At 32.2% G+C, this 12581-nt stretch overlaps 2 protein-coding genes across 2 annotated transcripts; both read left to right on the top strand.

The window, feature by feature from the left end:
- The first annotated feature begins 720 nt into the window (after positions 1-720).
- LOC123885336 (gibberellin 20 oxidase 1-D-like) lies at positions 721-4438 on the top strand. Its single transcript, XM_045934613.1, has 3 exons — positions 721-1325; positions 2015-2336; positions 3982-4438. The coding sequence occupies exons 1-3, from the start codon at positions 793-795 to the stop codon at positions 4258-4260; spliced, it is 1134 nt and encodes a 377-aa protein (XP_045790569.1). The 5' UTR covers positions 721-792; the 3' UTR covers positions 4261-4438.
- A 2579-nt stretch (positions 4439-7017) lies between these two features.
- Positions 7018-9518, top strand: LOC123921452 (RNA-binding motif protein, X-linked-like-3). Its single transcript, XM_045974011.1, has 2 exons — positions 7018-7592; positions 7695-9518. The coding sequence occupies exons 1-2, from the start codon at positions 7157-7159 to the stop codon at positions 9101-9103; spliced, it is 1845 nt and encodes a 614-aa protein (XP_045829967.1). The 5' UTR covers positions 7018-7156; the 3' UTR covers positions 9104-9518.
- The last annotated feature ends 3063 nt before the right edge of the window (positions 9519-12581 follow it).

Here is a 12581-nt window from a genome sequence, read left to right as displayed (position 1 = left end):
GATTTAACTGAGTAATGTTTGACAAATACATAATGATTTACCCATAATCGATCGAGCAGTTTAAGACTAATTAGTTTGAAAATGTCTAGTTTTTTATTAGTCCATCTTGGTTGTTATTACTTTTTCCGAGGAGATTGTTGTTACTCATGTTAGTCTTAAAAAAATTGCTGTAATTTTCCACTCCATCATGCATTCTCATATTCCAAAGCACATAGTAGTTTATTACTAAAGAAAAACACATACTAAAATTTAAGTCAATTTTTTTTTCGTTAATAAAAGTCAACTTATTTTTAAACCTTACTTTTAGTATTTCTTATAAAGTCAACATTTTATTAATACGACATTCATAGTTTTTTAATACAATTTTTATGAAAAAGGTCCACTAGTCAATCCAATTCATCCCTATGATTATCATCATGATTCATAATGAAATTCGTCCCAAATTGTGTTAACTCAAAAAAGCGTGCAAATTCAGGCACAAAGTCCTCACGCATGAGGCATGACCTTCAATTCATTCTCATTCTCATTTTTATTTTATAAATTTGATTCCACTTTTCAAAGCATTATTTTGTTTTGTTGCAATTTTATTAATACTTACATTATATTCCATCCTTCAACCTACAAAATACATGCCATATTTTGGCCTTACATGATATATTGATATGTGCCTATAAATAACCCCACCAATCTTCATATGTGTATATTATATTAATCATTAACTTCCACATTCCTTAACTTTCTCAAACTATACAATTAATTTATTTTTCCAAACACATTAACATTTGTGTCATCATGGATTCTGGTCTTTGCTTAGTGTCTAGTCTAAACAATCAAAACAAAGTTCATCAAAATCATTTCTATGACCCTTCTTGGTTACAAAAACAACGTAATGTTCCAATGAACTTTGTTTGGCCAAAAGAGTATTTAGTGAATGCAAATGAAGAATTTCAAGCACCATTGATAGACCTTGATGGTTTCCTTAAAGGTAACAAAGAGGACACACAAAATGTTGCAAAACTCATATCTAAAGCTTGTTCAACACATGGGATTTTTCAAGTCATTAATCATGGTGTTGATTTGAGTCTCATTAGTGATGCTTATGATCAAATGGATGGTTTTTTTAAGCTTCCAATTGATAGAAAACTTAGTGTCCGTAAAGTGAAGGGTTCAATGTGGGGCTATTCTGGTGCTCATGCTGATAGATTCTCCTCTAAATTGCCTTGGAAGGAAACACTTTCTTTTCCATTTCATGATAATGATACCTTTGAGCCTGTTGTTACTAACTACTTTGATTCCACCTTAGGGGAAGATTTTCAACAAGCTGGGTAAGACTATATATATGCTATAGTTAATTAAGATTAATGTGCTTTATTTTGGTTTCAAAAGTTTTTTTTCGGCTAGAAATTCACATATTGAGGTTAATAAATGGTAGATCTCTGAGATTCGAATTTTTGTCATATATATAAAATGCAATATCTTTATAAATTGAGCAATGCTCATGTGGACTAGTTTCAAAATTTTCTTATTATATGAAAAATAAATTAATATTTTACTAAGATATGTCATGAAATTAAAAAAATTGACAAAAATTGTTTCTAAGTGTGAGATATTTTTCACCACAAAATTTCTAATTATGTGGATATTAGTATTTATTCAAGATTTTAACAAACAAAAAAAAAATGTATTCAAGATCCACTTAGTCACATCACTAAATCACGTTTCATATGTCTAGTTTTAGGTGTTTTGTCTAATTATAGCGAGTCTAACTTCACTCTGATTCATAAAAATTTCACTATTTTTTTCATATAGACTATGATACCTTATTTTTATATTGTACCTAACTCGTCATTTTTATTATAATTAAACTCAAGTCAGATTTAATATTTATTTTATCTGGGACTTGAATTTTTTCAATATAATATTGGTATATATAGACACACACAAAACATGAGTTATATATAATTTGTACTTGTGAACTTAAAATTATTGTACTTGTGCACTATAATTTATGCAGTGAGGCATTCCAGAAGTACTGTGAAGCAATGAAGAAATTAGGGATGAAGGTGATGGAGATATTGGCAATAAGCTTAGGAGTAGATATGTCACATTATAAGTACTTATTTGAAGATGGTTGTTCTATCATGAGATGCAACTATTATCCATCATGCCAAGAACCAAGTGTTGCCTTAGGGACAGGACCACATTGTGACCCAACAACATTGACAATACTTCATCAAGATCAAGTTGGAGGTCTTGATGTCTTTGCTGACAAGAGATGGCAAACGGTTACACCTCGTTCTGATGCCTTTGTTGTTAACATTGGTGATACTTTTACGGTATGTAGGCCCTTCTCTAAATATTACTGCATCATATATGCATCATTAAATACTCATACCACATGTCTGTGTATCAGTACCGGGTACACGTACTATATTTGTATGGTATGTACCGATCCGTATCTATTTTAATTTGGTTGATTTGGGATGGTGATATAACAAAACGTATTGGCGGTTGAAATTTTTTTAAAATATTTTAATTTTTTATTATAATTAACTCTCTCACTTTGATGAAAATAATTGAAACAGTAGACAGAAAAATGTAAATATTCAAAACATAATGATAATAATTTACTTAAAAAATAATTTTTTTAATACCCGTATAACGGTACCTTAAATTTTTCAAAAACTCTGTATTCTGTATTAATACCCGTATCGGATACCGATATCTAGACAATATTTGTATCTTTTACTTTGTGGCTGTGCGTACTCTGACTGACATATTATGATCCCCTTGCAATCAATCAACTGATGCTGATCTGATCAAAGATTTTGCTTCTTATAAACTGACTGATGTGCATATCACTTTTACTTTGATGATCAAATTACACCAATAATGGTGAAGCATAGTACATGTATGTATGACCGCGCATTATTGTTAGATGCTATGTTACTTTACACACATGTCTTAATAACTTTCTACTTTTGTTTGTTTACTTATCTATGGTAGAAAGAAATACATGAAATAAAAAGAAACAGAGTAACAGAGTTGGGATCCTGATTTTCTGCTGTAACAGCTTCACGCAGTTTTTAATTTGAACCATTGAGATCATATTAGATAGATAAGATTAAAAATTGTGTCCTACTGTAACGGTAGGAAATCTGTTTCCACTTAGTTGGATCATTAAAATGAATAGGAAAATCGGTTATTAATAATTAGACAATTAACTATATGCATGTTTATCGTGATCATGTTGCATGGTGTATTTATTACGAATCATAAAAAATATGAGTAAAGAAATAATTAAGGTCCATGTATAATTTGAAAGACATTTACATATATAATTTCCTAAAATGTTTTGAAAATATGTAACAATATTGATGCGTGTCTATGTATACGTGTGCATGACATATTTTAACAGTCATCGGCCATTGAAAATTTGAGGTTTTTTCTACAAAAGTATATGATAGTTTATCACCAAAAAATATATATATATATATATGATTAGGTGTATAGTTGCTGTTGATAAATATTCTCTTGGACCTGTTTTCAGTTTAATTATATTGTGTTTTGTTAAAAATGGTTATAAAAGTGACTATTATAAATATTGAAAGAAAAAAGCTTCAATGTAGTCAGTTACCATTTTTTCTTTAATCCTTAAATGTTTGATGTTAGGGGATAAATACTTAAGTTATTGTATTCTTTAAACAAATTGTCAAACACTTTGAAATGGATATTAATTAATAATTGATAAAAAATTGTTTTCTATGTCAACGTTCAAATTTTTTTGCAAATTAACAAACCAAATGGCCTAATCTAATCTTGAAATTAACAGACCAAATATGGTCTAATCTAATCTAATCTTTCTATGGATAAAAACACCGTTTGATGCCTTAATTAATTCTTTGAAAACGAGTGATATTGTAGATAGGATAAAGATATGAACTAAATTGCTAAGTTATTATTTGTTGTTTGGTTACTTAGGCATTATCAAATGGGAGATACAAGAGTTGCTTGCATAGGGCAGTGGTTAATAGATACAAAGAAAGGAGGTCCTTGGCATTCTTTCTGTGCCCTAAAGATGACAAAATGTTAAGACCCCCACAAGATATTGTGAGTAGAGATGGGACAAAACAATATCCTGAATTCACATGGTCACAATTGCTTCAATTCACACAAAATTACTATAGAGCTGACGAAGCTACCCTTCAAAACTTCATCAAGTGGTTGAAATGTTCCAAAACTACAAACCATTTACCTTAATTTACCAAACAAATTGTTTTGGTTTTTGCCTATTGAGGTTGGTTGATTGAGATACATTCCTTATCGTATTCATTATTGTTACCTATAGCTCCATTTATTGAATTGAGCATATGGACCTTTTTGTTTATGCAACTTGATTTTCATTTCATTTCTTATGGCCCATTGAGATTATTAAATTCAAAAATTCTTGTCGAGGGATGAAACTTTTGTGACATATTTGCCGTGGTACACAACTTTTGGATATAATTAAGATGATAAATTAGGTTATAATTTGCATTTGTTTTTTTGTAATCGAGTTAACGTATTGAAAGAAGTATTTGAATTAATTTGCATTCCTTTATTTCTTCAACAATGGTGAAGTAGAATTTTTATTTACCAAAAATGATCATTTGTAAAAGAAACTTGTCCAAATTTGCATCGACAACATTAACCAACCGATTGATGATGAAAATAAATTTGTACTCACTAAAAAGTAATGTGTTTGATCATATTAATAAGTTTAATGAGTTGTTATCTAAACTTATGAATGCATGGGGAGATATCAAAGATGAAGAGCAAGTGTTACTTTTGTTGGTTTCGCTGCTAAAATCTTATAAACCACTTGTGCAGTCAATGCTAGTTGGAAAAAGTACCCTACAGCTAGATGAGTTGGTGAAATCATTGAAAGAAAGTCAACAAATGATGAGTGTTGGTAAATCTTCCGAAGACTAGTAACTAAAGGTGGGCAAAAAATAAGGCTCCAAAATAATTACAGTGATCAATATAGTAAAAGGTTCAACTAAAAGATATATGTATTGTCGGATGTTATTATTGTGAAGAGTTTGGTTAGATACAAGTTAACTGTCCAAAATTCATTGAAGATTGGTGTCATTAAAGTTTATTAGTGTGTTAAATGTCAACACATGTTTGAGAATTATCAATAATTATCATATTCATGTTCAACTTCTCATTCAAATTATTGTCACAATAGAAAGATCTAAGGTTGGTAGAAGATTGTTTCAAAAAAAAAAAAGGTTGATAGAAGATTATGAATAGGGAACATGGTAAAATTAGTATGATAAGAAGACTTTGTCGTTTAATTTGGAAACTGGAATACTGTGACAATATTGACCTAACTACTATACTAGTCTACCACCTAATACCTATACCTCTCTACCCCTTAGCCCTTACCCTATATAATTTCTCAATTATTTTCCAAACAGGCCAACAATTGATGGCTAATGCTACGGTGTACCACCTTCATAAGTGGTTCTATATGGACAAGTGATATATCGAATATGAATTTTACAAAATTCATTATTGGATTAAAAGTTTATATCGTATAGATCATTCATAAATTTTTTAAATTTTTTTGAAAATCATTGGATGTGTTATTGAGAACCATCAAGATTTACGTTTTTTAATAAACCGTTAATCTTGATGTGTCTCAATAACATATCAAATGATTTTCAATTTTTCTAAATTTTTCTATGGATGATCTATATGATATAAACTTTCAATTTAACGGTAGATTTTGTAAAATTCGTATTCGTTATAATGTTATTTGTGACTGGTCCACCATGGACCACTTGATGAAGTGGTCCATATTAGAATTTACCACAATGGATATTTGTAAGAATGAATATTTCTATTTTGGATTAAGCAGAATACTTTTTCCGACTTTAAATATAAGCAAAGTTTCTTTTTTAAGTTCGTTTAATGATTGATTTATTTAGTCTATATTTTAGACTAAATACATCAATTATTCAATGAATCTAAAAAGAGTATTATTTTTTTTCTTATATTTAAAATCATTGATATTGCAAGGTGTTTCACGGGAGGCTATATGGCATAGCTAATAATGGTATCTCTTGCTTTATGTAGCTACCCTGTTGTTTTCCGCCTTGTATCTGTTGGGGGAGTCCGAGGACCGACGGAAACAACATGTCAATGTTCCAGGGTACAAGAGATGAAAACGCGGCATCTTCTCATAATGAGGTACTTGGTTCATGTCTCTTATATATCATTTAGCTCATTCATAGTTGACGTGGGACTAACCACTCACATGTAAACCCAATATTTACACTGACATCACACATTTGTTCGATGTCACACCTCTACTGTTCCTCTTCTATTAGTGCACGCGGGAAATGGATTTGACGCAGTAACCGCATGATGCAATTACCGTCCAATCTAGAATTGATGGACATGATGATTTGTAATTGATTTGATGATATATATAATTTAAACCATCTGATCTCCAATCAACGGCTAACATTAACTACTGTGGAAAACTGTGTGATTTTATAAATGCCGCGAATCCAGATCCGTGCACGCATCTGGCTCTACCCCTGCTGCCCCTATGTGCCAATTCCAACCAACTAACATGCTTCATATTCTTTGTCAAAAAAAAAAAGCTTCATATTCCTTCCTTGCACCTTAGCTTTGTATAGATTCTTATGATATTTTCTTTACTTTGTTCTCTTTTCGTTGGACTCCAACATCAACCGAACATATGCATTTATATCCAATTGAAAACGATGTATGTCACTTTAAAAAGTCACTAGAATTTAATCATTTTTGGTTAGCTTCCATTCTAGTTAATATTATCCGTTCACATATTATTGTTGACAGAATATGATTCTCTATACTTTCACAGACAACATTTATCTTGAGATTCTTCTTGACCATGAATGTAATCCATATCCACTTGATTTTGCATAAATTAGCATATGATTCTTTGATGCACAATAAATTTGAATCTTCTGTCTCTTAGTTGAACCGTGGAAACATATGGTTCATCAATCATATGTTAAGTTTCATAATTACTGTATTTTTTTTTTTCCTATATATAAGAAGAAGTTAAGTTAGATTTGTAATTAAAAGAATTTGATCTATAACAAAGGAGAGAAAAGTGATGGGAGAGTATGGTTATGTGTACCGTAGTGTCTCGACTTACAGTACCACAAGAAATGGAACGCGTGAGCCTGCTGTCATAAAACCGTTTGCTCCTTTCATTCCCAAAAGTAACGGTAATAATTACTCCGAAGGCGCTGTTACCAAAAAAACAATAGTTCCGGTTACTAGCAGGCCTTATGATGAACCAGCAACAGAAAAATATGCCTCTTCAGAGGATGAATCTGATGATGATGAGAGGTATCGTCAAACAAGCCCGGTTTATAACTCCCCGCGTAAAGTTGATGATCGGTTCCCCACCAAGGTGCAGAATCATGAAGCTAGCCGTAATCCTCAAAGGTTCGGTCCTGTAGCTGATAGGGATCGCCATAGTCCACAGCCAACGGCTGATGGACGAAAGCCAATTGGAATTAGTCCAATTAGAAATGATAAATATGGTGGTGACCAATATCGTGCAACAGCCGTAGAAGATCAAAGTCCCTACAAAGAAGGACGCAAGCCGATTGGAATTAGTCATCCGAATAAGAATGACAACTATGATGGTACTAATGCCTATGGTGGTGACCGTCGTCCAACAGCCGTAAGGGATCCATATCCCCCCCACAAAGAAGAGCATAAACCAATTGGAGGAGTTGGCCTAAAGAGTACTAGTGATGGCTATAATAATAACGGATATGGTGGTGACAAAGAAAGACGGAAGCCAATTGGAATTAGTCCAATTAGGAATGATAACTATGATGGTCCAAATAGGTATGGTGGTCACCATCCTGCAGGAGTTGTAAGAGATCCATATCCCCACAAAGAAGGGCGTAAACCGATTGGAGGAGGTAGTCCCGATGGCTATAATAATGGATATGGCGGTGACAAAGGACGCAAACCAATTGGAGTTAGTCCAATTAGGAATGACAACTATGATGGTGACCCTCGTGCAGGATTCGTAGGAGATCCATATCCCTACAAAGAAGGGCGTAAACCCATTGGTGGAGGTAGCATAAGGAGTAGTCCTCCTGATGGCTATAAAGGATATGGTGACGACAAAGAAGGGCGTAAATCGATTGGTGGAGGTAGTAGCATAAGGAGTAGTCCTCCTGATGGCTATAATGGATATGGTGACGAAAAAGAAGGGCGCAAGCCCATTGGAATTAGTCCAATTAGAAATGACAACTATGGTGGTGACCGTCGTGCAGTAGCTTTAGGAGATCCAAATCCTTATAAAGAAGGACGCAAACCAATTGGAGTAGGTAGCATAAGGAGTAGTCCTCCTGATGGCTATAATAATGGATATGGTGGTGACAAAGAAGGACGCAAGCCGATTGTAAGTAGCATTAAGAATGACAACTATGATGGTCCTAATGGATATGGTAGTGACTACAACAAAAAAGAAGGATACAAGCCCACTAGGAATGGCAACTATGGTAACAGCTATGGTATAGCTAACCGCGACAACAAGCCGTTTGGAAGTAGTAGCAATCCTAAATATGATGATAGTGATAATGTCAATTATTACAACAACAGATCCAATTCCAATGGACCAAAAATTAGTTCAGATTGGACTAAAGCACCAAGAAAAGGGGTTCTGTTAAGCGAGCCAATTCATGATATTGAGAAGGCTATGGACTTGTTGAAGATGGAAGCTGCAAAGCGCAATCACTACTACGATAGTCCAACTCCAACCCCTTTAGACAATTGGGGTGTACCAGGTAATTCTTCTCCTCGCTTTACCGACAGGACAGGCTCCGGTATCACAAGACCTCATGGAAATTTCAACCAGCCTCAATCACGACCACGCGATTCAACAACGCGTGTCACATTCGTTGATGATGGTAGAGATGATGATGATGATGATTATTACAGGAGGGATGATTCAGGACGTTATGGTTATGGATACCATGATGCAGTCATTGACAGTAGGGAGGCTGAGAAGATGTTTAAAGGCACCACAGTCTGAAAATTAATTAGCAACTTTACTAAGCTAGTATGAATATTAAGTAATATATATGGTTGCTTATATTAAAGATTAGTGTATACCTTTCAAGTGTATGGATCTTGTGCACCTATATCTATATGGTTGTCTACCTTTTCTAGTGTAAAATATTAAGGGTTGAAGGAATGAATAAATAAATAAATAAATAAATATGCATGTGGAGTGCTTATTAAGTAAAAGCCCTTTTTATCAATTAGTGGCTGATCATTCCATGTATACATGAAATTGTGATTGTTGCATTAGCTGCTTATGATGTTATGATTATTAGTCTATTATTACTTTGGGGTTACCGTGATATAGGAGGATGACCTCTCCGGCCTAAGTATCTACCATTTAAGGGGGTTGACCATCAATCAATAAATTGTTTGGCTTGATTTAATTACAGTGATTTTAATCAGAAACTGATTTTATTTTATTTTTTTTAAACAAGAAACTAATTTGATTGATTCACCTAAATTAATGACTAAAATCTAAATTTACTAGTATAAATAAAGGCATAAAAATTAAAAAAGAAAAATAAGGAGTAATCGAAAGAAAAATTGGAGAAGAAAAGGAGAAGCCAAAGAGCTTGCAAAGATACACTTCAGTTTTCAGGCACTATTTATTTTTATTTTTGTTTACAATGAGCTGAGGATCGAACCCAAAATCTCTAGCATATTACCAAAATCCATCACCGCTAGACCAAATCTAGTGGCTTAGTCACGATCTTTTTTCTATTATAGATCAATTATTCCCTTATCTTTAATTAATTTTTTTGCATTAGTCACAAAAAAAAACTGTAGTATGTTATTTATATGGAAAAAAGCATACTTATTTAGAATATAAGTGTGTATCTCTGTTAAAAAAAAAAAGAATATAAGTGTATAGATCTCTGTTCTTTTCATGAGAGTAGCTGAACTTGTAAATAACAACACGGGTATGTGGAATCATGATCTCGTGCAGCAAATTTTTAATGAAAGAGACGTGGCTACAATTTCCAAAATACCACTCAAATTGCTTATTCAAGATGATGAGTCAATATGGAGGTATAGTAAAAAAAGGCACTTACACGGTTTGGTCAGCCTATTACCAGCCTATGGAGAATATTGTTGACAATAATCATCTCAAAGAACAAGGTAATTGGAGGCAACTTTGGCAAATACACGTCACAAACAAAGTAAAAATATTTATGTAGCGTTTGCTGGGAGGCTGCTTGCGTGTTAGAAGTAGGCTAGTGAGAAAAGGTGTGACTTGTGATAATAAATGTCTCAATTGTGATAGTTAGGAAGAGAATGAGTGGCACTGTTTTTTTGGTTGTTTAGCAGCTGAAGAAGTATGGAGAGAAACATATTTATGAGAACAAATAAATGATTATACATCAAAGGCTGGCATAGTTCCTAATTCTATGATGTTTCAAATGATGGAAGAAATAAATGTTAATGATTTATCCTATATTGCTATGCTGATATGGAATATATGGTGGAGGAGGAATCAAAAATGTTGGCACGAGAAATTACCAACAGTGTATGAGGTAATTAGAAGAACAAAAGACACACTTTATGATTAGGAATTGGCGCAGCAATTAAAGACAAACAGCAGCAGTAGTAAAATGTAATATAGATACATCATTGCTATGCGGAGCTGAACATATAATGTATAGGGGCATGTGTGCGTGATGATCAAGGGAAATTTGTGTGTGCATACACGAGAAGACTTGACGGAAAACCGGAGATAGCATGGGCGGAAGCACTGGATGTTCTTGAAGCACTTCAATGGTTACAAAATGCTAATATGTCAAATGATCAAATTGAAACTGATTGCCTCCAAGTGGTACAAGCTATAAATAAGAAGTCTAGAAATAACACCGAGTTTGCTGTTATTATTGAGTCGTGTCGTAGATTATTAAATATGAGTCAAAACTGTAAGGTCAGTTATGTTAGAAGACAAGTCAATCGAGTAGCTCATGATCTTGCGCAGGCAACTCGTTTTAATGTTAGTCCCCAAATCTTTGATTATTGTCCACCTTGTATTAAAACTATTATTATAAATGAAATGCACTAAGTTTGCTTGCTTAAAAAAAAAATCTTTATTTTTTTTTTTGTCAAGTAATTTATTTGTTAGAAATTTTATTTTTAAGATGAATAAGTGGGATGATTGAGGGTCCGAATACCGACCCCTATATATATAATACAATATTCATATCAATTGAGTTAAGCTCACAAAATAATATGTTGTTTGTCAAACAATTTAATTCTAACTATTTTATTACCGACGGCTCATTTTCTAATGAAAAAACCGACAGGCAACATATTTTCTTAAGCTAATCCTAAACATACTATAAGCTTATTTTATTAAGCTAATCCTAAACCTAAACTTTCTCTTTTATTTTTTACAATAATTTTTTCAATTCTATTACAAATATTTTAAATATACAATTACACATTAATTTGGGATTAATAATTTGGATTTGGATTCTTTTCTTTAATATAATTCCTTTAGATTAAAAAAAAATATCACACGTAAAAAAAGTCAATAATAACATATTTTTGAAATTTTTTTGTCATTAAACCAATTCCTAAAAACATGTCAATTTCGAGAGCAAATCACTATTATTTTGAACCCATAATATCATGTTTAACGGTTAATGTTGGTACTATCATTTTTTTTCTCTTTTTATTTTTTTGTACATACTATCATTTTTTTTTTCTAATTACAAAATAAGTCTCATTCAATATCGAGGATTAATAAATCACTAATCCTATTGTTATTATTTTATTCTAACATAGTCATCATATTTGAAATCAAGATTATATTTTTTATTTTAACGTAATCATCATAAATAAAAATAATTATTTTTTAACATTCTGATTTTTATTATTTTCTCAAAATTAAATACATTGAGTATTAATCAAAATTAAAAATTATAGCGAGAATTTGTTAGCCTTTTTAGTCTCCCAAGACTCAAAAGATTATTCTCTACAATTACGTGCAAAAGATGTTGATTTTTAAACTATTAGGTTTGGTTTAGTTGTGATTCTAAGCTCGACATTCTTTCCTTATTTTTAAACTAGAAGTTCCAAGTTTGATTCTAAGCTCATTGTAAACAAAAAAAAAATGTCGATTTTAAAAAAGAAAAAGAAAAAAGAGTATATGTATGATTAATTATGTACTCCATTGATTCAAAAAAAAATTATGTAATCCCTTCGTCCCTAATTATAAGCACAAAGGTAAAATATGTCTCAGGACAAAATATAGAGGGCGTTATCATTTGCTCCCCCCCCCCCTACCGTCGGCCCTAATATTCTATTTTCTTTTTCTCTAAACTTCTTCTTCCTCTACTAGTTAGGGGGTGATTTTAGGTCATATCTTTTTTATTGTTGTTTTTGGTGTAAATAAGTGATTTTTCACATAGATTGAGTCTTTTAGTTGTTTTTCTTTTGTATTTGTGATATCGTCGTCTGAG

This window comes from Trifolium pratense, linkage group LG1, assembly GCF_020283565.1.
Source record: "Trifolium pratense cultivar HEN17-A07 linkage group LG1, ARS_RC_1.1, whole genome shotgun sequence".
Taxonomy (NCBI): Eukaryota; Viridiplantae; Streptophyta; class Magnoliopsida; order Fabales; family Fabaceae; genus Trifolium; species Trifolium pratense.
Note: the sequence above shows the minus strand (reverse complement) of the source record. Positions and strands in the feature narration are given on the sequence as shown.

Bases quoted from the DNA above. Each gene is read 5' to 3' on its own strand.
- LOC123885336 (XM_045934613.1), top strand. From the start codon at position 793: ATGGATTCTGGTCTTTGCTTAGTGTCTAGTCTAAACAATCAAAACAAA. The intron at 1,326-2,014 runs GTAAGACTATAT...TAATTTATGCAG, and splicing joins GAAGATTTTCAACAAGCTGG to TGAGGCATTCCAGAAGTACT. The intron at 2,337-3,981 runs GTATGTAGGCCC...TTGGTTACTTAG, and splicing joins ACATTGGTGATACTTTTACG to GCATTATCAAATGGGAGATA.
- LOC123921452 (XM_045974011.1), top strand. From the start codon at position 7,157: ATGGGAGAGTATGGTTATGTGTACCGTAGTGTCTCGACTTACAGTACC. The intron at 7,593-7,694 runs GTGGTGACCAAT...ATGACAACTATG, and splicing joins AATTAGAAATGATAAATATG to ATGGTACTAATGCCTATGGT.